This window comes from Netta rufina (assembly GCF_964035555.1).
Source record: "Netta rufina genome assembly, chromosome: 18".
Taxonomy (NCBI): domain Eukaryota; kingdom Metazoa; phylum Chordata; class Aves; order Anseriformes; family Anatidae; genus Netta; species Netta rufina.
This window is the reverse complement of record NC_140142.1, coordinates 10,658,818-10,686,219: the sequence shown is the minus strand read 5'-3', so window position 1 is coordinate 10,686,219 and position 27,402 is coordinate 10,658,818. Positions and strand designations below refer to the sequence as shown.

At 50.6% G+C, this 27,402-nt stretch overlaps 3 protein-coding genes across 3 annotated transcripts in view; 2 read left to right on the top strand and 1 right to left on the bottom strand.

The window, feature by feature from the left end:
- LOC311216457 (antigen WC1.1-like) overlaps window positions 1-27,402 on the top strand; it is a gene marked incomplete at both ends in the record, with an annotated part of 568,360 nt that overhangs the window by 93,014 nt on the left and 447,944 nt on the right. The window lies entirely within an intron of this gene.
- LOC311216644 (olfactory receptor 14A16-like) lies at window positions 9,946-10,905 on the bottom strand (the record flags this gene model as incomplete). The annotated part of the gene is made up of 1 exon (XM_084298173.1): window positions 9,946-10,905. One exon carries the CDS (start codon window positions 10,903-10,905, stop codon window positions 9,946-9,948), a length of 960 nt encoding a protein of 319 aa, XP_084154299.1.
- On the top strand, window positions 17,794-18,738 carry LOC311216643 (olfactory receptor 14C36-like; the record flags this gene model as incomplete). Its single annotated transcript, XM_084298172.1, has 1 exon — window positions 17,794-18,738. The coding sequence occupies one exon, from the start codon at window positions 17,794-17,796 to the stop codon at window positions 18,736-18,738; it is 945 nt and encodes a 314-aa protein (XP_084154298.1).

Sequence of the window (27,402 nt, the reverse complement as noted above, 5' to 3'; positions counted from 1 at the left end):
TCCATGACAAGCCAGCAGATGCACCTGCTTTGCACATAGTTTGTGAGATCCTCTCTTCCTAAGTCCCTGGCAGGCCCCATAGAGGAAGAGGTCTTGAAGAGGTGTTGTCATGTCAGAGGTTTCAGCTTTTGCCTAATTCATCCTTCAGGACTGCTTTCAGTTTTTGACACAGAGGGGGCCACTGCCTCCGAGATGTCTGGGGGAACACAAAGCCTTCATGAGGGCAGGGAAAAAGTTACCCTGGGTCCATAGGAGCCATTCTAGAACCAAAACATGTAGGCAGGAAGCGCACTTTTGTGGTGTTGCAGAGCTGCTGGGCACATTGCACGGGGTGTTCTGACAGCCTTTGTGTCCTTCTCCATGCTGCCTTAGGAGCTGCTTCTTTCTCAGGAACAGAGTAGCCAACAGAGGTGAGGCAGATACTCTGAGTTCATGAAAGCCATCAGAAAGCTGCCACTAAGAAGATGACTGATACGGGGAAGGCAGGAGGAGCCTGGCCAGGAGAGATGTGAGATTTGGGAGAGGAAAGAAGAGCTTGGATAGCAGAAGGTAATGATTTTGGAGAGGTAAGACTATTCAGGTAATGTTGATCCCACCATAAAGCTGAGTTAAACCAGTCATGTGAGGCCCTTACCCTTTTTTAACCTGTTATATTAATACCTAAATCTAAATGCCACTCTACATGCTGACAGGAATCCACTGCTCTAATTTTGACCACAATATCCCTTGAAGCCAAAATTAGTCCATAACCCCTTTCCATTACCTTTCCTCTCTTGCTCACCCTGATTCCTTCCCTTAACACAAACCATGTTCCACACTAGCACTGTGTTGAACTTCAAGCTGGTGATGGCAAAGTAGAGAGCCTCTGAGTAAGGATTAAGGGATGAACAAATAAAGGGAGGTTGTTGTGGGAGTCCAGCTGGAGGAATGTGACTGTGGAAGTGACTGTGAGGTCACTTCTGTCTCTGCAGTTGATAGGACAGCAGCAGGAACATCTCAAGGAAAGGGACTGTGAAGTCACTTCTGTCTGAAGTATCTGAAAGGTCACACTTATACCTTGGATCTGTACTTTTTGGCTGACATCTGCCAGTGGTCCTAGTAGGCCAGCAGAAGGCACCTGATTGGCATGCTGACTGTGGGATCCCCTCTGTCCACATACCCAGGAGGACCCAGACAGGAAGAAGGCCCGCATGTGGGTTGTCCTGTCCGTTCTACTTGAGTCCATGACTGGACAGCAGCAGGCACAAGGCTTGGTTGTGTCTACAGAAAAAGGTGTAAGGTCAGCAGCTGAACCATGGCATAGAAGATGCTGGTGAGGTGACTGCTGTCTGGTTAGTTGACAGGCCACAAGAAGGCCGATGGGTTGGGAAGCCTACTTTAGGAGTGGTTTCCACCCTGATGGAGCTTTCTTTGGTAGTAGGAAAGAGCAGGAGAGGAAAACCTGCCAGAAAGTGCACCTTGGAAGGTTGGCACTAGCCATGAAGAAGACAAAATGTCCCTCAAAGAGTTGTGCTGTGGTGCTAGAGGTCACCCAAAGAGTGTCTTTGATCAGCCCATGGGTTTGTGTTTGAAGGAACAGCTGTTGAGGGTTGACGAGACATTGGTGAAACCATGGAAATGCCAGGATGTGAGCAAGATGGTGAACAGAGATGGGTCTGCAGCCTTCAGGGAAATAGGACAAAGTGTAGGGCAGCACAGGGAAGTCTGGAGGCAACAACGAGGTGGGTGCTGGAAAGAAGAGAAGGCCCCAGCAGCCCTGACTTTTTTGTCCCCTTCGATAGAGCTTCTGAAGAGATGAGGTACAGTCATTGCAAGGGGGCTCATTGCTTTCTTGAGACCCTGTGCAGAGGCAGGGAGGTGTCATACCATTGTTCTTCTGGAGGCATCACCCTGCCCACCATATCCCACAGACCCCAAGCAAGAGCCCAGAGCCAGATATGGGAGTGCAGGACATTTCCCTTCTAGTGGCTGGAGTCAGGACCTGGCCCTTTTACTTCAGCACAGCAAACCCAGACTTTTCTCAGCACAGTGCTTTGCCTATCTGTTATCACGGCCTCCAATTATCTGCCCTAACAAGTCTCTGAGGAGAAAATCTTGGTAACGGCCCTCAGTGGGGCCCATTAATACTCCAAGTCACTTCAACCTTTCCTTCTGACTTTACTTGCTCAAGCAATTGCATCATTCTCCTCTCAGTATCTGACATTCACAGACTGAGCACCAAAATCCACCATGGAACTCATTAAAAGGCAGAAACACCTAAGGAACCATATGTCTTCCATAGTTTTATTTAAGTCTTCAGGACTAGGACAACTAATTGGGGAGCTTTCATAGTGTAGTTAAGGAGGATGATTTCAGAGAGCACCTAATACAAATCTTTTCTCATTTTAAAGGGTGAATTTTGTTGCATTTCAGTTTTGAGCATCTTTATTCAATTGATATTAACCCAGAGCTTCTCTATGCAGACACCCAGAGGAAGGAAAATCAGACTCTTGAGGCCTGACAGTGCATGGACAACCTTGCTCCTCACCACCCCAACCCTGACACTTCTCTCACTGGCCACCTGGTGCTTGCATCACTTTTCCTTTACACCACACTTCTGCACTGGTCTGCAGCCTCATTTTGCTGAGGCGATTGGCTCCGGGGCAGACGTGTTCTGCAGTGGAGCAGGGGACCGAGGCGGACAGGGCTTTTTGTCTGGCATCGAGGCCACTCGGGGGAGCCGCCGGGACCGACAGTCCTCGCAAGGGAGGCTGACGAGGCGCGGGCGGAGCCAGCAGCGCCCCCTCCCAGGCTGTTTAAAAGTTGCCCCTAGGGAGCGCGAGCGACCAGGAGCGCGGTGAACAGGACGGGCAAACAGGGTGTGGCGCGTCGAAGGGCGTGGCACGGCAGTTGGCACGGGCAGGGCGAGCGGGGGGCCCATCGTCGCTCTGTTGCAGCTGCCTCTCCCTTCAGTGCTTGTAAGCTGCTTGCGTAGAACCTGACCATGGTATCAACCAGGCAGAAAACCGTGGCCTCCGCATCTTGTGCGGCATCTCCAGCCACGGTCACCAGTGTGGCTACTCAGATGGAGGGCTCGGGGAAACACGCAGCCGTCCAGGTCCTGGGCTGCAGAGTGTGCCCCAGCCTTCTGTCGGTCTCCGACAGCAGTGGTGGGTATGCCTGTGGGAGGTGTGCCCAGGTTGAAGAACTGTTCAGCCAGGTAGCGGAGCTCCGGGAGGAGGTGAACAGGCTCAGGAGCATCAGGGAATCAGAGATGGAAATTGACTGGTGGAGGTGCACTCTACCCTCTCTGAGGCAGGCTCACGAGCCTGCCACAGCACAGGCGTCTCCTGTTATGCAGAAGACGGAGGTTTCCTCCGCCTGCCAGGCAGAGGGAGGAGACCTAGATCAAGGGGGGGAATGGAGGCAGGTGCCTATTCGGGGTGGTAGGCGAGCCCTCTCTCTGCCCACCTCACCTTCTCATCTACCCTTAAATAATCGATATGAAGGACTAGAACAAGACAATCTGAATGACAAAGTAGATAAAAACCTGTCCCAGTTGGAGGGGGTGCCTAAGACAAGGCGACCTACACGTCGCATTGCCACATCATCCTTCAAAAAAGAAAGAAGGGCTATTGTTATGGGGGGCTCCCTTCTGAAAGGGACAGAGGGACCGATATGCCGACCGGACCCAACCCGCAGAGAAGTCTGCTGCCTCCCTGGGGCTCGGGTGAGAGACTTTGCCAAGAAAGTCAAGCGCCTGGTACGGCCCACTGACTACTACCCGCTACTGGTCTTTCAGGCTGGTAGCGATGAAGTAGCAACGAGAAGTCCGAAGGCGATCAAAAGAGACTTTAGGGATTTGGGGCGACTACTTCGAGGATCAGGGGCACAGGTTGTGTTTGCCTCTGTCCTTCCGATAGGGGGGATCGAAGCTGAAAGGCGTGCTGTTCACATAAACTCATGGCTTCGAGACTGGTGTGACCGGCAGAACTTTGGGTTCTTTGATCACGGGAAGGTCTATGCTATACCGGGCCTGATGGCACCGGATGGGATGCGCCTCTCTCGGAGAGGGGTAAGGATCTTTGGTCAGGAGTTGGCAGGGCTGATAGATAGGGCTTTAAACTAGAGTCGAAGGGGGAAGGGGCTAAAACCAGGCACGCCGGTGAAGACCTAAGGGATGGTACGCTAGAATCAGAGGGTCTGTGTGCCAGTGAGGTCCTTCGGTCAGATCCACAAGGTGCTGAGTGTAAGGAGACGCACTTGAAATGCTTTTACACAAACGCACACAGTATGAGGAATAAAATAGATGAGCTAGAAGTCCTGGCCCAGTCCCGCAACTACGACATCATCGGCATAAGCGAAACCTGGTGGGATGAGTCCTGTGACTGGGGTGTTGCGATAGATGGTTGCAGGCTCTTCAGGAGGGACAGGCAGAGTAGGCAAGGTGGTAGGGTGGCGATGTATGTGAAGCAGGGGCTGGACTGTGTGGAACTTCAGGTCGGCGATGGCAAAGTTGAGAGCCTCTGGGTAAGGATCAAGGGACGAACGAATAAAGGGGATGTCGTTGTGGGAGTCTATTACAGACCGCCTGGCCAGGACGATAGCGCCGATAAATTATTCTTTACAGAACTAAGAGAGGCCTCAAGATTAACTCCCCTTGTCCTTATGGGGGACTTCAACTTGCCAGACGTTAACTGGGAGTGCCACACGGCTGACACGAGCAAGTCCAGGAGGTTCATGAAGCACCTAGATGATAACTTCTTGGTGCAGGTGCTAACGGAGCCAACTAGGAAAGGTGCCCTCCTAGACCTGTTGCTAGAAAACAGAGAGGGTCTGGTGGGAGATGTGGTGATTAGTGGCCGCCTTGGTCATAGCGACCATGAAGTGGTTGAGTTCAAAATTTACGGTGACAGAAGGAAAAGTGCCACCAAAACCTCATCCCTAGATATGGGGAAAGCGGACTTCAGGCTGCTCAGGGAACTAGTCAGCAAGGTCCCCTGGGAAACTGCTCTTGAAGGCCTCGATGTCCACCAGTGCTGGTCACTCTTTAAGCAATGCCTCCTAGAAGCACAAGATCAGGCAATTCCTAAATATCGCAAGTCAGGCAGGCGGGGAAGGAGGCCGGCGTGGCTGACCAGGAACATTCTAATGGAGATTAGGCGGAAACAGAGAGTGTTTCGCTACTGGAAGGAGGGCCAGGCGTCATGGAAAGAATACAGGGATGCTGTTTGTATTTGTAGGGAGAAAATTCGTGTGGCCAAAGCACACCTAGAGTTGAAGCTGGCTGTGTCTGTGAGAGAAAATAAAAAGGTTTTTTTTAGATATGTGAATGGAAAAAGGAGAACTAAAGAATACATAGGGCCGCTCCTTGATAGGGAAGGTCTCCTCACAGACAATGACATAGGCAAAGCAGAGACGCTTAACGCCTTCTTTGCCTCTGTCTTCAATGCCGATGATGGGCTTCGGGACCCAGGGTGTCCTGAGCTGGAGGGCCGGGACGGTGGGGATGACAAACTCCCAACTGACCCTGAACGTGTGCAGGATTTGCTACTCCACCTGGATCCCTACAAGTCCATGGGTCCGGATGGGATTCATCCCCGGGTGCTGAAAGAGCTGGCGGACGTCATCGCGGAACCCCTTTCAATTATTTTTCAACGATCCTGGGAATTTGGAGAGGTCCCGGTAGACTGGAAGCTGGCAAATGTTGTGCCGATTTTCAAGAAGGGTCAGAAAGAAGACCCTAGCAATTACAGGCCTGTCAGTCTCACGTCAGTGCCTGGTAAAATCATGGAGAAGATGGTTCTCGAACTTATTGAGGCGCACCTGGGGGACAAAGCAGTCATTGGTCCCAGCCAGCATGTGTTTTTGAAGGGTAGGTCCTGCCTATCTAACCTGATTTCCTTTTATGATAAGATCACCCGTATGGTGGACCAAGGGAAACCAGCTGATGTGATTTTTTTGGACTTCAGCAAGGCTTTTGACGAGGTTTCCCATAGGATTCTACTGGACAAGATGTCCACCATACAGCTAAATAAAAACATCATACAATGGGTGAGCAATTGGCTAACAGGCAGGGGCCAAAGGGTTATGGTAAATGGGGCTGCGTCAGGCTGGCGGGCGGTCACCAGTGGGGTCCCTCAAGGCTCCATTTTAGGGCCGGTACTTTTCAATATTTTTATAAACGATCTGGATGTAGGATTAGAAGGTATTTTGAGCAAGTTTGCTGATGACACCAAACATGGAGGAGTTGTGGACTCGAATGAGGGTGGAAAGGCCTTACAGAGGGATCTGGACAGGTTGGAGAGCTGGGCGATCACCAACCGCATGAAGTTCAATAAGAGCAAGTGGCGGGTCCTGCACCTGGGACGGGGAAACCCTGGCTGCACGTACAGACTGGGCGATGAGACGCTGGAGAGCAGCCTAGAAGAGAGGGATCTGGGGGTCGTGGTAGACAGCAAGTTGAATATGAGCCAGCGGTGTGCCCTGGCAGCCAGGAGGGCCAACCGTGTCCTGGGGTGCATCAAGCACGGCATCACTAGTAGGTCAAGGGAGGTGATTGTCCCGCTCTACTCTGCGTTGGTGTGGCCTCACCTCGAGTACTGTGTGCAGTTCTGGGCACCACGGTATAAAAAGGACATGAAACTGTTGGAGAGTGTCCAGAGGAGGGCTACGAAGATGGTGAAAGGCCTGGAGGGGAAGACGTACGAAGAACGGCTGAGGTCTCTGGGCCTGTTCAGCCTGGAGAAGAGGAGGCTGAGGGGAGACCTCATCACAGTCTACAACTTCCTCGTAAGGGGGAGTCGAGAGGCAGGAGACCTTTTCTCCATTAACACTAGTGACAGGACCCGCGGGAACGGGGTTAAGCTGAGGCAGGGGAAATTTAGGCTTGACATCAGGAGGGGGTTCTTCACAGAGAGGGTGGTTGCACACTGGAACAGGCTCCCCAGGGAAGTGGTCACTGCACCGAGCCTGTCTGAATTTAAGAAGAGATTGGACTGTGCACTTAGTCACATGGTCTGAACTTTTGGGTAGACCTGTGCGGTGTCAAGAGTTGGACTTGATGATCCTTAAGGGTCCCTTCCAACTCAGGATATTCTATGATTCTATGATTCTATGATTACTTGATGGGGAAGGTCACCTCACAGACAAGGACATAGGCAAAGCAGAGACATTTAATGCCTTCTTTGCCTCCATCTTCAATGCTGAGGGTGGGTTTCAGGACCCCCGGGTGCTGTGAGGACCATAACAGTAGGAGTGATTAACTCCCAACTGACCTTGAATGTGTGTGCGATTTGCTGCGCCACAGGGATCCATACAAGTCTATTGGTCCGGTCAGGATTCATCCCAGAGTGCTCAGAGAGCTGGCTGACATTATAACAGGACGTCTCTCAATTATTTTTCAACAGTCTTGGGAATTTGTAGAGGTCCCAGTTGGCAAATGTTGTGCCAGTTTCAAGAAGGACAAGAAAGAAGACCCTGGTAACTACAGGCCTGTTAGTCTCATGTCAGTGCCTGGTAAAGTATGGAGAAGATTGTTCTGGTAGCTATTGAAGTGTGCTTGGGGGACAGTGCAGTCATTGGTCCCAGTCAACATGGGTTCATGAGAGGTAGGTCCTCTTTACATCCTTAAAGGATGTAAAACTATTGGAGAGTGTCCGGAGGAGGGCAATGAAGATGGCGAAGGTCCTAGAGGGGAAGACATATGAGGAGCGGCTGAGGTCATTTGGCCTGTTCAGCCTGAAGAACAGGAGGCTGAGGGGGGACCTCATCACAGTCAACAACTTCCTCACAAGGGGGAGTGGAGGGGCAGGTGCTGACCTATTCTCCTTAATCACCAGTGATAGGACCCACAGGAATGGTGTTAAGCTGAGGCAGGGGAGGTTTAAGCTAGACATCAGGAAGAGGTTCTTTACCAACAGGTGGTTGCACACTGGAACAGGCTCCCCAGGGAAGTAGTCACTGCACCAAGCCTGTCTGAATTTAAGAAGTGTTTGGACTGTGCATTTGGTCACATGGTCTAAACTTTTGGGTAGACCTGTGTTGTGCCAGGAGTTGGACTCAATGATCCTTATGGATCCCTTCCAACTTGGGATATTCTATGATTCTCTGATTCTACGATCCCTCTTTGCAAGACTGCTCTTCAGCTTCTCATCCCGTAGTCTGTACGCATAGCCAGGGTTGCCCCATCCCAGGTGCAGGACTCAGCACTTGCTCTTGTTAAACTTCAGGAAATGTTTACAATACTAATGCAGGAGAGATGGGATCACTTTTCTTAAGAGCTCTGAAAGTTATAGTCAGGTCTTAATTAAGTCTAAACTGTCGCTCTTTCTCTTCAGTTTTCCATCTTAATTTGAGGTTTTGACCACCTCATTGAATATCTCAACCTTTTGGAAGAGCTTTGAAGCTTGGAGACAAGGTGTCTTTATAGTTTTTAATCCCCTTCTATCTTTTTCATAACTATGCTCTCAGGGCTCCTATCTGTTTCTCAGCGCCGTGGGTTTGACCTGTACAGCAGGGCAGTTGGCATTAGTAACCAGGAACAAGTGATTTGAGGATCAGGTGTTCAGGTTAGGGTTTAGGGATTAGATCTGGCCTCCAGGGTTAGAGATTGAGCAGGGTCTTAGAAAGAGGCTTTCGTGTTCTGCTTTGAGCTGACAAATTATTGTCAGGGATTAAGGACTAGGGATTAGCAAAAGGAATAGGTTAAGACTAATAGTAACAGGTAATGTGTCTGGGGTTTGACTTCAAGGTAGGTTTGGAGGTTGGGGATTAGAGCAGTGGGTTCCTTTCTGGGTGAGAGGGGCCATTTAGGATAGCACTAGAATCTAAGGTTCCTGGTTAGAAATATTACCAGTGGTCTAACATGAATGATTTCCCAGTGAGTGTTGCAGCAGCAGCAGCCATACCTCAGAATCTCTCACCTCTTCTGAACCTTTCCTTTCTGTCATCAAGACCCTCTTCTCTCCCCCAAATCTCCCATGTTTATTCTCCCAACTTTTCCCTGGTCTCCACAAAGAAGTCACCCTCTTGGGGGTAGCTTTCTGATGGTCTTTATTACCTCAGAGCCTCTGCCTCCTTGCTGTTGGCCAGCCATGGGTTGGGACACAAGTGACCTCACAGCCAGCATCCACAGGACTACAAGGAGCTGTTGTGTTCAGGAGGCCTCTTCCCAGCCCACCCAGGAGCACTGGGTGCAGGGAATGCCCTGCACAATCCTTCAGGTACTCTGCCTGCCAACCAGCTCATGCTTCAGAAGGCCTCCAGATGTTTAGACTCACATTTTTCCTGACAATTCTTCAGAAACCTCAGGGCATCCTGAAGGGGCTGTCCACCCCTATGTGGACAAGTGAATCAAGACCCGAATATATGTTTTAGGAAAATGTTGAGAAAACTGAAGAGATTGGTGTAGAATGTGTGACAGTCCTGACCTCCAACCTTCCTTTATTTAGGTGTTTTCCCACAGTTTATAGCACATGCTCTCTCAGGATCATTTACCACAGCAATACTATAGGAAATCTCATATGGACAAGAGAATCACAGCCTTCTGATGTCATCCTTTGGTGTCCATTCCTGAAGAAACAAACCGCCTGTGTGATCGGGGTGAGAACCCAGTGCTGGGAATGGTCATTGCAAGGGGTGGCTCTGGGACGAATACCCTGGGAAAGCATCTGACTGGGTGTCCAGACACGAAGGACACAGACCAGCCCCTTCTGTGCTGGTCGTCCCATTCTCTCCCAGGAGGCCAGCCCAGCCCAGACTCAATCCAGTCTACGAAATTTCACTGGTTGAATAACTAATAATCTTGATGACGCCCTTCCCATTGCCTCGTGTTGCAGAGCTCTGCATTGTCTGTGGAACACAATCGTATTTCGTTCTGGATTACTTTATCATCAGTAAAGCAATGTAAAAAGAAAAGGAAAATGAACAAAACAAAAATATATTGGTCCATAGTAAGTTGCATTATCAGAGATATGCAGAAAACAGACATTTTATTGCTTCTGAAAAACACCCAGAAATAACTTTCCACACTGCATCCTTGAGCTCTTGGTTCCTCATGCTGTAGATGAGGGGGTTCACTGCTGGAGGCACCACTGAGTACAGAACTGCCAACAAAAGATTCAGGAATGAGGAGGACATGGAGGGGGGCTTCAGGTAGGAAAACATGCCAGTGCTGATGTACAGGAAGACCATGACCAGGTGAGGGAGGCATGTGGAAAAGGCTTTGTGCCTGCCCTGCTGCGAGGGGATCCTCAGCACTGACCTGAAGATCTGCACATAGGACACCACAAGGAAAACAAAACACCCTAAAAGTGAACACGCAGTAACGACAATAAGTCCAGTTTCCTGGAGGTAGGCATCTGAGCAGGAGAGTTTGAGGATCTGAGGAACTTCACAGAAAAACTGGTCCAGGGCATTGCCTTGGCAGAGGGGAAGGGAAAAGGTATTGGCTGTGTGCAGCACAGCATTGACAAAACCACAACCCCAGGCAGCTGCTGCCATGCTGACACAAGTTCTGCTGTCCATTATTGTCCCATAGTGCAGGGGTTTGCAGATGGCAATGTAGCGGTCATAAGCCATGATTGTGAGAAGATAGAACTCTGCTGGAACAAATGCAACAAACATAAAGACCTGTGCAGCACATCCCAGTAAGGAGATGGTATTGGTGTCCCAGAGGGAGTTGGCCATGGATTTGGGGACAGTAATGGAGATGGATCCCATGTCAATGAGGGCAAGGTTGAGGAGGAAGAAGTACATGGGGGTGTGGAGGTGGTGGTTGCAGGCTACGGCTGTGAGGATGAGGCCGTTGCCCAGGAGGGCTGCCAGGTAGATGCCCAGGAAGAGCCCGAAGTGCAGGAGCTGCAGCTGGCGTGTGTCTGCAAATGGCAGGAGGAGGAACTCTGTGGGGAAGCTGCTGTTGGACATTTGTTGCATCTGGGCATGGTTGCCTGCCCATGGAGGAATAGACAGTGACAAGTTAGAGAGAGTTTTCTGAGCAAAACCTAATCCATATTTCACAGAACCCTCCTCACCAAAACTGCATCCTCAACATATCTTCATCTGAAGAAGATTTGCTCCTGTCTTGAGCCCTAGGTTTCTCTGACTAAGGGTGCCACAGAGACCATGCAGATCCTCTGTATACTCAGCAGGAGTCAGTAGTGCCATACAGTACATGGTAAAGAGTACCAGGGATGGATCTCAGGTGTCCACTACCCAGAGACATCTCCCTATTTACAGGTGCTGAGAAGGACATCCAACAATCCCACAAGAAACAATGAAGGTTGTGTTGGTGCTGTCTGTAGGCTAAAAAGTGTGGAGTGAAATTGTGAGGTTCCTCAAAGACCTAGAGGTTCCTTTCATTGTAATGCTCTATGAGTTTCAGTCCTTTCTACAAACCTGACAACACCATTATCATCCCGACTTCCCTCCAAATGCAGGAAGAGTAAAGCAGAGACGTCAGATAGTGCCTTTCCTTCAGGTACAGGAGGTGTTGTTCTTCCCTTTCAAGAATCTCCCCTGAAGATTTCCTGTGGGTGCTGTGGATCTCTGAGCAGCCTGCTCCAGACAGCAGCCTCTGGGCATCAGCAGGACCCTGACGTGTTCTGCCCTGCCTTGGGGGTTCCTTCCACCCACAGCTTCTCCCCGCAGCACCCTGGGCAGTTCCCCGGGCAGGCAGAGTGCTGAGGCTGGTAGGTGGCAGAGACCCTGACCTGCCACACAGTCCCTGGGGCACAGCAGGGACCCTGCTCTGCACCACAGCCCTGGCCACCCCTGCCTGCACCCTGGCTGCACAGCCGGCAGCCAGCCCTGTGAGAAGGAACCCTCGTCTCCTGTCCCTCTGACAGTTTAGGGACGTAATCCCTGCTCTGAAAGTTTTCACTCCCCTCTTACACAAAGAAACTCTGAGAGTCCTTCTTAAAGCTCCCATAGGCTGTGGGATTTGACAGCAAATCTGCAGATGGCACCAGGAACAACAGCTGTGCTGCCTTGCAGCCAGAGACTTACCCTGTTCAGGGCTCTGAAGATTTCTCCCGCAGTGAGCTCTCAGCATCCCCCCTCCACACTGCCTTTAACATCTCCCTCTCTTCTCTCAGCCGCCCTTGTCCCCTGCAGGCAGTGCCCCCAGCCCTGCTGTGCTGTGCAGAGGAGCTGCTCCTGGGCAGAGCTCTCTCTCTGCAGCACAGGGAGCTCTTGACAAGTCCCCGGGCCTCCAGGGGAATCAACATGGAAACACACTGAAGTAAACATTTATGTTGCTTCCGTCCGGTGGAGAGGGAGCACTGTCCTTCTTCATTTCAGAAGAGGTATGATGTCCAAGAATCACTTTTCCATGTCCTGGTTTTAGGCAGAACACCCAGGCAAGGACAGGGAGTTATCTGCCTTCCCCCTGTTGAGGAAAAGGTTTCAGCTGAGTCAAACCAAGCAACTCATACCTTGTTTGCAGTTCAGAGGCTAGAAGGGGGCTTAGCTGACTCTCCCATGCCTTACAGAAGACCACAGGAGTTGGGATTCCTCTTGCCTAAGTTCAGGTGGGCACAAACCAGGCAGCTCTATGTAAGCTGCTTGTCTCAGCTCCCAGCATATTGAATGGAGACAGAGGCCAGGAGGGAGCTGTTCAGATACAGATACTGGGTGACATTGGAGGTGCCATGGTGACATTTGAGTGATGTTTCAAGTGCCAAATTCCTCTGGGCCATAAACAAAGATTTTATTGATGCACGTCCAACATAATATAGCTCTAGCCATTGCTCAACAGCAAAGAAATAAAAGGCAAGCTATGACTTGGCTGCCATCATGGAAAGGTGCTGGGACCACTCCCATGACTAGTGTGCTGCAATGACTGGCTTCAGGCTCTTCAGAAGGGACAGGGAGCACAGAACAAGTGGTAGCACGGCTCTCTATATTAGAGAGGGTTTTGGTGTTGTAGAACTCAAGACTAAGAATGATAACGTTGAGTCCCAGTGGGATAGGGTCAGTGGGAAGGCCATCCTGCTGGGGTCTCTTACAGATCGCCAAACCAGGATGAGGAGATGGATGAGGCATTCTACAAGCAGCTGGCAAAAGTTGCGCAATCACCAGCACTTGTTCTTGTGGGGGACTTGAACTTCACAGACATATCCTGGAAATACAATATGGCTCAGAGTAAGCAGTCTAGGAGGTTCCTGGAGAGCATGGAAGATAGCTTCCTGACTCATCTGGTTAGTGAGCCTACCAGGGGAGGTGCCCTGCTAGACCTTCTGTTCACAAACAAGAGAAGGACTGGTGGGAGATGTGTGGTCAGGAGCTGTCTTGGGCAGGGTGACCATGAAATGGTAGAGTTCTCCATTCTTGGCAAAGTCAGAAGGGGGATCAGTAAAACTGTTTTCTTGGACTTCCGGAGGGCAGACTCTGAGCTGTTCAGGACACTGGTTGGCAGAGTCTGTTGGGAGGCTGTTCTGAAGGGCAGAGGAGTCCAGGAAGACTGGGCACTCTTCAAGAAGGAAATCTTAACAGCTCAGAAGCAGTCTGTCAGAACATGCCCAAAGACAAGCCGGTGTGGAAGAAGACTGGCTTGGCTGAACAGAGAGTTGTGGCTAGAGCTCAGGGAGAAAAAGAGAGTTTGGGACATTTGGAAAAGAGGACAGGCCACTCAGGAGGAGGCTCAGTATTAGGGCCAGTTCTCTTTAATATCTTTACCGATGCAGTCTGTATCAGTCCATGGCAAATGGCAGGACTGTGTTTCCACCCATGGGGCAGTTGATTCCAGGTGTATAGGACACCCCTGAAGTGAAAGCGAACTGCGGCCTTCACAGTACTCTCAAAGGGATGGATAGAAATGCATTAGTGATATCCATTGTGGCATACTACAAGGGAAAGGAGATATGTTCTCTTTATGATGTAGGACCTCTTGGAAAAGTTTCTCCCTTGCCTTCTCTTGGAGTTGGTGAGCCCCTTGAGAAAGTTTCTCCACAGACAAGACAGAAACCCATAGAAAGGAAGAGAGACTTTCTTCATACTGCTGGAGTTGACTAGCCAATTCATCCACCATAGGTTTCACCTGACTTTCAGCATTGTTTCTCTTGTTTAGAGGAGCAACTGATACTGGCATAGGCTGGTTCTCTGGCCCAGACATGGGTCCATCACATTGGCTGGATTAGCTGCAGGGCCTGTCACAGATGGAGTGTCACAGGAGCCGGAGTGGCTGCAGGGTTTGTTACAGGGTTGGAGTCGCTGATGGGCCTGTCACAAGAGTTGTTGTGGCTACAGGGCCTGTTGCAGGTGTTGCAGTGCCTACAGAACCCATCGCAGGAGTTGCTGTGGCTGAAGTGCCTTTCAAAGGAGTTGTAGTGGCTGCCGGGACTGTCACAGTAGTTGGAGTGGCTGCAGGACCTTTGGCATGTGTTGGAGTGGTTGCAGGGCATAACACAGGGGTTGAAGTGGCATTAATTGAGGCTCAGTAAGCAGAGGTCAACTCCCAGCATGTTGGTTTGTGCCTCTTTGGAATGGCGGTGGTGATCACACTACTTTTTCAAGGGTTTCTCTAGATTTTTTGGATTCTGCACTTGTTCAGGGGTGAATTTCCAAAGCATTGGAGGTGTTCACTGCTATAGGTACCTGCCCATATCCTCCCTCAATCCCTGCCACTCCTAACTCTCCTGCCTCTGGACAGATCTCTGGATGGCATTCTTAAATAATTGTCTGATATTAAACAAAAGCTGAAACACATTAATGAAACATAACAAGAGGAACATGCTGGTTTGACGGTCCCAAAGATACTCAAAGCTTTGCAGAGCTATTGGGAGTATCCTGGAAGAGAAGGGGAAGATGAAGGAGACACGGAGAGTTAACAAGTGGGGAAAAGCGTCCCCCTCTTGTCCTCTCCATGTCCCTGTCTACCAGTTCTGGGGGCTGAGTATCAGGAGAACAACTGGTGCTGCTGCTAAAGACTGAGGGAAAGAAAGCATTAAATACCTCAACCTTTACCTCATCTCTTGTCACTATGTTTACCCCACCTACAATAAAGGATGAAGATTTTCCTTAATCCTTCTTTAAAGTATTTCTATAAACAGTTTTGATTGTCTTTGACAGTAATAGATGGATTGAGCTCCAGCTGGGCTTTGACACTTCTAATTTTCGTCCCTGCACTGTATCATAACATTTAGGATACAGCTCTGGACAAAATGACAACACGCATGACAAGGAAGCACAGAAAAGGTGGAACCTGGCAGCCTGCAATCCCTTACCCTTCTGAGACTGTGTTGCAATTCCATTCAGCTGGTTACCTCTGTATTATCCAAACTTGCCAACAACTCCTGATGCTTCTCTCTTGACAGAGATAGCACAATCACAGGAAGGTTGAACCGTCTGCCTGCAGACATTAACAGCTGACAGAATGGAGCGTCAGTGTGGGAGAGCCGTGAGAAACTGCATGAATATGCCTACAGAAATCTCTTGACATTTACAAGGAGAAGAGTCTAGTCCTGCACCAGTGGAAGAGGAGCCCCACACATCAGGGCAGCCTGGGACCCTGCTGAGTGAGCAGTGCCCAGGAGGAAGAGGAGGGCCTGGGCACCACCATGGATGCCATACGACCAGTGGTGCCTGCTCACCATGAACCAGGCAAGATTCCTACAGAGCTGCCTTACAAGGAGCATGGCCACCAAGAAAATCTCAATTACCAGACTCATCTCAGATCCGGTGAGACACTGCATGGAAGAGGGTCTACAGCCAGCAGGGAAAGAGGTGGAGGTGTGAGAGTCCCAAGGACTGCATGGTGTGGAATGGAACAAGGGCTGTGGCAAGGCTGAAAGTCCAAAGACGACCAAGTTCTTTGTGTCCATGGCTATGGCTGTTGTCAGTGTCACTGAGGCCTATGAGGAGACAGCTTATCACTAAAGTGCCAGGGCCTCATTGCCTCCTGACACCCAGCCATGAACCAGGCAGAGGTCATACACTGTCCTGCACTTGGCAATGCACATCCCTATCTCCTACTGTCCCGGAAAGAGCCCTGAGCAATGTGTAAAGAGAAAGGATCTCCCTTCCCAGAGGCCAGGGATCAAAGCTCAGCCTTTTTGCTTGGTGAAACATATTCAGTTTTTTTCCAAAGATCAGTGTCCATTTCACATTGCCTTTGTCTCCTTGACCTCATTGCCTCCAATGTTTGGTTCTAATGAGCTCCAAGGGAGGCTATGTCAGTCCTGGCCCTCGGGGGGAAACTCCAGAAAACTTGCATCTGACTTGGACTTCTTGAGAGAGTTCTTCACTTTTCACTCAGTGTCTGAGGTTCATGAGCTCATCACCAAAGCCACCAGAGGGGTGATTCCACTGCCTTGGGCTGGGCTTCTGCTGCTGAGCTGGGTCAGGCTCCTGGGATAGAGAGAGCTCCTGGTAGAGGACAGAAAGACAGCTCTGCCCAGGAGCAGCTCCTCTGCACAGTGCAGCAGGGCTGGGGGCTCTCACTGCAGTTGACGCACTGAGAGGACAGAAGGAGAGAGGGGATGAAGGCAGATGGGAGTGGGAAGATGCTGAGAGCTGCCTGCAGGAAAAACCTGCACAGCCCTTGACAAGGTAAATCTCTAGCTGCAGGGCCATGACGCTGCAGGTCCTAGAAGGGTCTCCTGCTGGGTCTTGTTTCAGGGAGGGCAGTGGGCAATGCAGTAGGCTTTGAGATTGCTGCTGGGTTGCACTGCGAGGTGAGGAAGTCTGGCAGAAGCCCCGTGGAGTGCCCCCCTCAGCCTAAACCAGGTGCCCCCCTCAGCCCAGAACACCCAGCCCTGGCTGGCCATGCCGGGCTCTCTGTCAGCTGCCCTGTAGCTCCTGCAGCCATGGAGGTGCCCCTTGGCAGGGCCCTGTTGGTGACAGGGTTCTGCAGGGCAGCGCTGAGCACAGCTGCGTGGGATGGGGTCTGTGTGCACAGGCAGGGGGAAAGAAGAGGTGGGCGCAGAGCAGCAGCTCCCGGCAGGGACAGCTGCAGGCAGCGGAGAGAGGGGGATTCGGCCAGAAGGAGCTGTTGCTAGAAATGCCATGGCAGGGGGGATTCGGGCACCTCACGGCCATGCCCTGCAGTGCAGACGCCTTCCTCTGGAGCAGCCCCTCCCTGGCCTCCTCTCCCCCCTGCAACCCATGGGCTGTGGGACATGCAGGGCCAGCACAGCAGGCAGAGCCCAGATGAGGAGAAACTCCCAAGCTCCTTCTGACCCTGTACCAAAGTGCCCCAAGGAGAAGACACCTCCATGCTAAGGTCATGTTTGTGTTGCTGGATGGCTGTATGTGGGCACCTGGAGTGAGGCCTCTGCACCCCTAGCTAGGAGGGAAGGGCTGAGTTTGTGGTCTGGCACCCAGAGACAAGGTGAGGATTCTGCCAAGCTGCATTTGGACTGGGACTTCTCTGCTCTCAGCTGCCTCCAGTTTCTTCTCAGGGAAACACCTGAGCATGATGGTAGTCCTAATCATTACAGGGGTAACTACTAGAAAATAAAGCAAAGAAAATCCTACTTTGCTCTGCACTGTGGTCGGAGATGTTTGCAAGAGTACTGCAAAGCTCAATGATCTGAGAGGCGGACTGAACCTGAGTTTCCCCTATGTTCCTTTTTCCCTTGTGCTGCACAGTAGGAAGGACTCCTCTAGAGCCCAAAGCAGCCCCTGCTCCCAGTGCCTCCCTCAGCCAACACCAGCTGCAGCTCGAGCAAGAGAGCTGCAGAACAGTTCTCGTGCTAAGAGAGAGGCTCAGTTTGGGGGTGCTATAAGACTTGCATTAGGTTTTCCTCAGAGAATTCTGTTCTAACTTTGTTTTGCCTTCTCCTCTTCAACAGACAGCCTTGTCAAAGTCAGAGAATGCCCAACAGCAGCTCTGTGAGCGAGTTCCTCCTCCTGCCATTTGCAGACACACGCGAGCTGCAACTCCTGCACTTCGCGCTCTTCCTGGGCATCTACCTGGCTGCCCTCCTGGGCAACGGCCTCATCCTCACCGCTGTAGCCTGCGACCACCGCCTCCAAACCCCCATGTACTTCTTCCTCCTCAACCTCGCCTTCCTCGATCTGGGCTCCATCTCTACTAGTGTCCCCAAAGCCATGGCCGACTCCCTCTGGGACACCAGGACCATTTCCTCTCAAGGATGTGCTGCACAGGTCTTACTGTTTGCCTTCTTTCTCACAGCAGAGTATTCCATTCTTACTGTCATGGCCTATGACCGCTACATTGCCATCTGCAGACCCCTGCACTACGAGAGCCTCCTGAGCAGCAGAGCTTGTGCCCAGATGGCAGCAGCTTCCTGGGGCAGTGGCTTTCTCAATGCTGTCCTGCACACGGCCAATACATTTTCACTGCCCCTCTGCCAAGGCAATGCCCTGGACCAGTTCTTCTGTGAAATCCCACAGATCCTCAAGCTCTCCTGCTCAGATGCCTACCTCAGGGAAGTCTGGACACTTCTGTTTAGTATTTCCTTAGCATTAGTTTGCTTTGTCTTCATTGTGCTGTCCTATGTGCAGATCTTCAGGGCCGTGCTGAGGATGCCCTCTGAGCAGGGCCGGCACAAAGCCTTTTCCACGTGCCTCCCTCACCTGGCCGTGGTCTCCCTGTTTCTCAGTACCATCATGTTTGCCTACCTGAAACCCCTCTCACTCTCCTCCCCAACTCTAAATCTCGTGGTGTCATTTCTGTACTCGGTGGTGCCTCCAGCAGTGAACCCCCTCATCTACAGCATGAGGAATAAGGTGCTCAAGGATGCAGTCTGGAAATTCTTGGAATACATGCTTCTTCAAATCAATAATGTGCTTTAAAGTTCCTACTTTATTTCAGAAACTGAGGAAAATCTTTTGTTTTCTCTATTACTCCTTTATTTTCTCTTATTGTGTTTTTCTTCCATTTCTTGCTTTGATCTAGAGAAGCTTATTCTTAGCCTCCTACCTGTTATTTTGTTCTTTACTTTGAGACAATCATCATCTGGAGCTATGATCGGGTCTCTTCTATAGATACAGATAAAAAAGAAGCCACGAGAACTTCATTGGTCTCAGCTCCTGTTTGTTTCCACCTGCTCTGGAGCTGGGGGAATAGCCCCAGCATGCAGGAGGGGCTCAGGGCTAAAAGCCCAGCTGCCACATGAAGGAGTGTTGTGGTTTAACCCAGTCGACAGCTAAACACCACACAGCCTTTCGCTCACCCTTCCCCCTCCCTCTCTGTGAAGGAGGGGTGAAATGGGAAAGTGGATCCTGTGGGTTGAGATAAAGACAGGTTATTAAGACAGTAAAATAATAATTATAATAGTAATAACAATAGTGCTACTAGTAGTAATGTGTACGAAACAAGCGATGCATAATGCAATTGCTCACCACCTGCTGATTGATGCCCAGCCTAACCCCGAGCAGCCCACTCCCCACCCCCGCTAGCCACCCCTATATATTGTTCAGCATGATGTCAGATGGGATGGAATACCCCTTTGGCTAGTTTGGGCCAGCTGTCCAGGGTCTGTCCTCTCCCAGCTCCTGCTGCACCCCCAGCCTGCCCACTGGCAGGACAGAGTGAGAAGCTGAAAAGTCCTTGGCTTGGTGTAAGCACTGCTCTGCAACAATTAAAACATCAGCATGTTATCAGCACTCTTCTCATCCTAAGCCAAAACATAGCATCCTACCAGCTACTAGGAGGAAAATGAACTCTATCCTAACTGAAACCAGGACAAGGAGTGAGCCCTGGTGGCCCTTGGGCTGCCCCTCACTGCCTGCTGGGCTCTGCCTCTCTGCTCTCTTTGGGTCAGGGCTGCTGCTTCCCTGGAGCCATGACTGCAGCAGAACAAGGCCTTTTCACTGCTGCTCTCATTTTACTTCCACAGTCTCCACTCTTTCCTTGCCAATTTTGTTAGCCCACAGATCTCGTGTACCTTGGTGACAGTCCTTTGCCTGTGGCAGTCCTGTGACTGTAGGCAGCAGAAGGGAATGTGCCAGTGACAGAGCTGGGCTCCCTGCTAGCGTGACAGTAAAAAAAGGGGCTTCAGAAGGCAAACCCAGAAGCCTGGACACCTCTTCCAGTGCTGCTGTTAGGAGCAGAGCCTAGGGGTTGCTCCCTGCTCCTTGTTTTCTGGGCAAGTTCATGGAATGAAGGACACCGGCTTAAAGTCCCAGGGTGGTCTGACAGCAACCAAGTCCTGCACCATTTATGGTGGCATTTGCCCAATTAGACAACAACTGTTTTTGGACTCATCTACATAGCACTGTGCCCCCTGCAGTAGGGCCGATGGCTGATGTCTGCCTGGAGAGGAATCTGGAGCTGCCAGGAGATGTCAGGGGAACTCAGGGACAGTGTGTTCCATGTGTAGTGACTAGAACCGCATCTGAGTGACCATCAAAAGAAGGGTCTGGTAAAGTTGAATCTGAGGAGTCCATGGGCTATGGGGGCTCTGCAATGCCATGAGAAGAAGTGAACTGCCAGCAGGCAAAGGCCCATAAGATGCAGATTAATTGAGGACACCCTCTTTGGAGACTCATGGGCAAGGTCTGGTGCAGCACTTGCCTGCCCTTTGTGACCTTAGAGACAACCCATAATGCTGCAAGTACTGCCCTGTGCTGCTGAGACACTAGGGCAGATGGAAAGGGGCTCAGCAGCAGAGAGCAGCATGGAGTTGGGTCTGCTGATCACCCAGAGAAAAACAGGCAGGGCAGAATCCTCCGGGGGTCCTCAGGAACCACAGCCCCCTGGCTGTGCACAGCAGCACCACTCAGGGTCCTCCATTTCCTGAGCCGTGGCTGACCCCAGCCCGGCAGGGAGCTCATCATGGCCCTTGCAGCCCCCTGCCCTGGGCCTGCCTCGCCTCTTGGCCTCGGCCCTGACCTTGTCTCTACTGGCAGGAGACCTCTTAACATGCGCTTGCTGGCCTCCCCTCGCCTCCAGACAGCTGCTGCCCACTCAGGCTGCTGGCACAAATGTGTCCTCACAAGCAGCACCACTCCTTGGGCTGCCTCTCCTGGCCTCCCCCACCCCACTGCCTTGACTCCTTGTCTCTGCTGGGCTGCACCTTCCCAACCGAAATGTGTTCCTTGGCTGTCATCTCCCTCTCTGCTTCCCCACAGGATGGTATATATGGGGTGGGATGTATTACCATTACATGTGGAAGTGTTTTTGTAATCCACGTTGGTGATGGCACAAAAAGACACTTCCTTCACCAATGACCTATACCCTTCTTCAGGTGAATTTTCAGGATCTCTATTCATCACAGGAGAGTACTTATGTTCACCTGTACTTGCATTGTCATCACTTTCTCCATCATGGTGTACTCCCTCATCTTCAACGTACTTCCACCCATCCTGAATAAACAATCCCTGTTGAATGTCCCCTTTCCAGCTGCCTGTCTGGACCTATGCACTTCCCATGGTTCTCCTGCTTTGCCCTCCCCTTACTCTTTGATCATTCAGACTGCTCTCGCTGACCCAGATACTGCTTTGAGCTTCATTGAGTTCAAGCTTACCCATCGATTAGCAGTCTGCCTAATTGTTTCTGTAGCAAGCTCCTCATCATTTATCATTGAATTAAAATCATATGGAATAATACTAATCTTAATACCTATAATTTCCTATCAATCGGTATAAAATACTTAATTTACAGTCATGCTTTTGGGAAGGTAAACCTGACTGGAGACATACAAGATGAGGAGCTTGCTTTGCTGTTTTGAAAATTGCTGCATGTTTTCTTGTTGTTTGTTTTAAAATAAGGAAAAACCCTTCTGTGCCTGTGTGCAGCCAGATCTCTGAGGAAAGCAGGTGGGAGCTGATGCAAAGGGGTTCTAACGTCCAGCTGCAGACCAGTGCAGAAGTGTGGTGTAAGGAAAAGTGATGCAAGCACCAGGTGGCCAATGAGAGAAGTGTCAGGGTTGGGGTGGTGAGGAGCAAGGTTGCCCATGCACTGTCAGACCTCAAGAGTCTGATTTTCCTTCCTCTGTGTGTCTGCATAGGAGAAGCCCTGGGTTAATATCAATTGAATAAAGATGTTCAAAACTGAAATGCAACAAAAATCATCCTTTAAAATGAGAAAAGATTTTTTTTAGTTGTTTTCTGAAATCATCCTCATTAACTACAGCATGAAAGCTCCCCAATTAGTTGTCCTAGTCTTGAAGACTTGAATAAAACTATGGAAGACATGCTTCTTTATTTTTTTCTGCATTTTAATGAGTTCCATGGTGGATTTTGGTGCTCAGTCCATGAATGTCATGTACGGAGAGAAGAATGATGCAATTTCTTGAGAAAGTAAAGTCAGAAGGAAAGGTTGAAGTGACTTGGGGTATTAATGGGCCCCACTGAGGGCCGTTACCAAGAGATTCTCCTCAGGGACTTGTTAGGGCAGATAATTGGAGGCCATGATTACAGATAGGCAAAGCACTGTGCTGAGAAAAGTTTGGGTTTGTTGTGCTGAAGTAAAAGGGCCAGGTCCTGACTCCAGCCACTGGAAGGGAATGTCCTGCACTCCCATGTCTGGCTCTGGGCTCTTGCTTGGGGTCTGTGGGATGTGGTGGGCAGTGTGATGCCTCAAGAAGAACAATGGTATGACACCTTCCTGCCTCTGCACAGGGTCTCAAGAAAGCAATGAACCCCCTTGCAATGACGATATCTCATCTCCTCAGAAGCTCTGTCCAAGGGGACAAAAAAGTCAGGGCTGCTGGGGCCTTCTCTTCTTGCCAGCACCCATCTCCTTTTCACCTCCAGACTTCCCTGTGCTGCCCCACACTTTGTCCTATTTCCCTGAAGGCTTCAGACCCATCTCTGTTCACCACCTTGCTCACATCCTGGCATTTCTCTGGTTTCACCGATGTGTCGTCAACCCTCACCAGCTGTTCCTTCAAACACAAAGCCATGGACTGATCAAAGATACTCTTTGGGTGACCTCTAGCACCACAGCACAACCCTTTGAGGGACATTTATTCTTCTTCATGGCCAGTGCTAACCTTCCAAGGTGCATTTTCTGGCAGGTTTTACTCTTCTGCTCTTTCCTACTACCAAAGAAAGCTCCATCAGGGTGGAAACCACTCCTAAAGTAGGCATCCCAACCCAACGGCCTTCTTGTGGCCTGTCAACTAACCAGACAGCAGTCACCTCACCAGCATCTTCTAAGCCATGGTCCAGCTGCTGACCTTACAGCTTTTTCTGTAGACACACCCAAGCCTTGTGCCTGCTGCTGTCCAGTCATGGACTCAAGCAGAAGGGACAGGACAACCCATATATGGGCCTTCTTTCTGCCTGGATCCGTCTGGGTATGTGGGCAGAGGGGATCCCACAGTCAGCATGCCAAACAGGTACCTTCTGCTGGCCTACCAGGACCACTGGCAGATGTCAGCTGAAAAGTACAGATCCCAGGTATAAGTGTGACCTGTCAGCTGCTTCAGAAAGAAGTGACCTCACAGTCCCTTTCCGTGACATGTTCCTGCTGCTGCCCTATCAACTGCAGAGACAGAAGTGACCTCACAGTCACTTCCACAGTCACATTCCTCCACCTGGACTCCTACAAAGACATCCCTTTATTTGTTCATCCCTTAATCCTTACTCAGAGGCTCTCAACTTTGCCATCACCAACTTGAAGTTCAACACAGTGCTAGTGTGGAACATGGTTTGTGTTAAGGGAAGGAATCAGGGTGAGCAAGAGAGGAAAGGGGATATGGACTAATTTTGGATTCAAGGGATATTGTGGTCAAAATTAGAGCAGTGGATTCCTGTCAGCGTGTAGAGTGGCATTTAGATTTAGGTATTAATGTAACAGGTTAAAAAAGGGTAAGGGCCTCACATGACTGGTTTAACTCAGCTTTATGGTGGGATCAACATTACCTGAATAGTCTTACCTCTCCAAAATCGTTACCTTCTGCTATCCAAGCCCTTCTTTCCTCCCCCAAATCTCACATCTCTCCTGGCCAGGCTCCTCCTGCCTTCCCCATATCAGTCATCTTCTTAGAAGCAGCTTTCTGATGGCTTTCATGAACTCAGAGTATCTGCCTCACCTCTCTTGGCTACTCTGTTCCTGAGAAAGAAGCAGCTCCTAAGGCAGCATTGAGAAGGACACAAAGGCTGTCAGAGCACCCCGTGCAATGTGCCCAGCAGCTCTGCAACACCACAAAAGTGCGCTTCCTGCCTACATGTTTTGGTTCTAGAATGGCTCCTATGGACCCAGAATAACTTTTTCCCTGCCCTCATGAAGGCTTTGTGTTCCCCCAGACATCTTGGAGGCAGTGGCCCCCTCTGTGTCAAAAACTGAAAGCAGTCCTGAAGGATGAATTAGGCAAAAGCTGAAACTTCTGACATGACAACACCTCTTCAAGACCTCTTCCTCTATGGGGCCTGCCAGGGACTTAGGAAGAGAGGATCTCACGAACTATGTGCAGAGCAGGTGCATCTGCTGGTTTGTCATGGAGACCACCAGAGGTGAGATTAAAGGCACAGATCCCAGCCAGAAGTCAAGGGATGACCTGTCAGCTCCTTCAGAAAGAAGTCAACTCACGGGCTGTTTAACAGCCATTTGCTTCCTACTGGACTTTCTGGGCTTATTGAAGTTTCTGAGGCACCACTGCCCTCGTAATACCATACTTATAAAACACTCCCTTCTTGGGCCAGAATCTGCCCAGGTTGAAGTGAGCTGGTTGTGATCCTTCCAGCCCATGGAACTGCTGCTGGACTCCCAGCCTCTTTGATGCACAGCAGCTAGTTCCACCAGATCATCCCCCTTCCACCAGATCAGGGGGATGAGTACCCAGAGAACAACTGGTCTTGCTGCTAAAGTCTCAGGCAAAGAAGGCATTAAGCACCTCAGTCTTTTCCTCATCTCTTGTCACTTCGTTTCCTCCCACATCTGGTAAAGGATGGAGATTCTCCTTAGTCCTCCTTTTTGTGTTTCTGTATTTATAAAAACATTTTCTGTTATCTTTAACAGCAGTAGCCAGAGTGAGCTCCAGATGAGCTTTGGCCTTTCTCATTTTGTCCCTGCACAGCCACCATGACATCCTGATAGCCCTCCTGAGAGGCCTACCCTCTTTTCAAATGTCCTAAACCCTCTTTTTCTTCCCAAACTCTGGCAGCAACTCTCTGTTCAGCCAAGCCACTCTTCTTCCACCCTGGCTCATCTTTAGGCATGTGGAGATAGACTGCTCCTGAGCCTGTAAGATTTCCTTCTTCAAGAGTGCCCAGCTTTCCTGGACTCCTCTGCCCTTCAGAACTGCCTCCCAAGAGACTCTGCCAACCAGTGTCCTGAAGAGCTCAAGGTCTGCCCTCTGGGAGTCTAAGACTGTGGTTTTACTGATCCCCCTCCTGACTTCACCAAGAATGGAGAACTCTAACATTTTGCGGTCACTCTGCCCAAGCCAGCTCCCAACCGCAACATCTCCCACCAGTCCTTCTCTGTTTGTGAAGAGAAGGTCTAGCAGGGCACCTCCCCTGGTAGCCTCACTAACTAGCTGCGTCAGGAAGCTATCTTCCACACTCTCCAGAAACCTCCTGGACTGCTTCCTCTGAGTTGTATTGCATTTCCAGGATATGTCTGTGAAGTTGAAGTCCCCCATGAGAACAAGTGCTAATGATTTTGCAACTTTTGCCAGCTGCCTGTAGAATTCCTCATCCGTCACCTCATCGTGGTTTGACAGTCTATGGAATATCCGCACCAGGATGCCTGCCTTGTTGGCCTTCCTGCTGACCCTGTCCCACAGGGATTCAACATTATCATTCTCAGCTTTGAGTTTCACAACATCAAAACTCTTTCTTATATAGAGAATCACGCCACCTGTGCTGCTTGTCCCTTCCTGTCCCTTCTGAAGAGCTTATAGCCAGACATCGCAGTACTCCAGTCATGGGAGTGGTCCCACCATGTTTCAGTGATGGCAACCAACTCATAGCTTGCCTTTTGTTTCTTTGCTATTGAACAGTGGCTATAGCTGTTTATAATGGACGTGCATCAATAAAATCTCTGCTAATGACCCAGAGGAATTTGGCACTTGAAACATCACTCAAATGTCACCCTGGCACCTCCAATGTCACCCGATGTCTGCATCTGAACAGCTCCCTCCTGGCCTCTGTCTCCATTCAATATGCTGGGAGCTGAGACAGGCAGCTGACATGCAGCTGCCTGGTTTGTGCCCACCTGAACCAGGTCAAGAGGAATCCCAACTCGTGTGGGTTGTGTGTGGAATGGGAGAGGAAGCTGAGCCCCATTCTAGCCTCTGGACAGCAAATAAAGAAGTAGATGCCTTGTTTTACTCAGCTGAAACACTTCTCTCAGCAGGGGGAAGGCAGGTCCCTCCCTGCCCTTGCCTGGGTGTTCTGCCTAAAACCAGGACATGGAAAAGTGATTCTTGGACCTCATAGTTTTTCTGTATGAGTAATAACAGTGCTGGAAAAAGGTTTCTTTCTGAAATAGCGGGAGGAAACATCAGTGATTACTGCAGTCTGTTTCAAAGTTGATTCCCCTGGAGACCCAGGGACTTGTCAAGAGCTCCCTGTGCTGCTGAGCTGGGCTGGGCTCCTGGGCCCAAGGGCAGCTCCTGGCAAGCAGGCAGCACTGCAGAGAGACAGCTCTGCCCAGGAGCAGCTCCTCTGCACAGCACAGCAGGGCTGGGGGCACTGCCTGCAGGGGACAAGGGCGGCTGAGAGAAGGGAGGGAGATGTTAAAGGCAGTGTGGAGGGGGGATGCTGAGAGCTCACTGCAGGAGAAATCTTCAGAGCCCTGAACAGGGTAAGTCTGTGGCTGCAGGGCAACGCAGCTGTTGTTCCTGGTGCCATCTCCAGATTTGCTGGCAAATCCCACAGCCTATGGGAGCTTTCAGGAGGACTCTCAGTGTTTGGATTAGAGGAAAAAAACAAGCTCTGGAACAGTGATCATCTGCCATTAATAACTGAAGGACAGGACATGATGGTTCTTTCTCACAGGGCTGGCCCCAGGCTGTGCAGCCCGGGTGCAGCCAGGGGTGTCCAGGGCTGTGGTGCAGAGCAGGGTCCCTGCTGTGCCCCAGGGGCTGTGTGCCAGGGCAGGGCCTCTGCTGCCCGCCAGGCTCAGCACTCAGCCTGCCTGGGGAGCTGCCCAAGGTGCCGCAGGGAGAAGCTGTGGGTGGAAGGAGGACCCACAGAAGGACAGGGCAGGGCAGGGTCCTGCTGCTGTTGCCCAGAGGCTGCTGCCTGGGGTAGGCAGCTCTCAGCTCTACAGCACCCCCAGGGCATCTCTGGGGGTGATTCTTGACAAGATGGACCAACTCCTGTACTACCTGCATGGAAGGCACTCTCTAGAGTCTCTGCTCTCATTTTCCTGCCCTGAAGAGCAGTCAGGAGAACGCTAATGGAATTGTCTGCTTGTGTCAGTTACTGAAGCTGTTAGATTATTCCACTGAAAGAGATCTGTAGGTCTGTGAGGAATCTCACAGTTTTCCTTCACACTCTATAATCTATATACTTCATTATTTTGTGACAGATTTTTGGATGTCCTTCTCAGCACCTAAA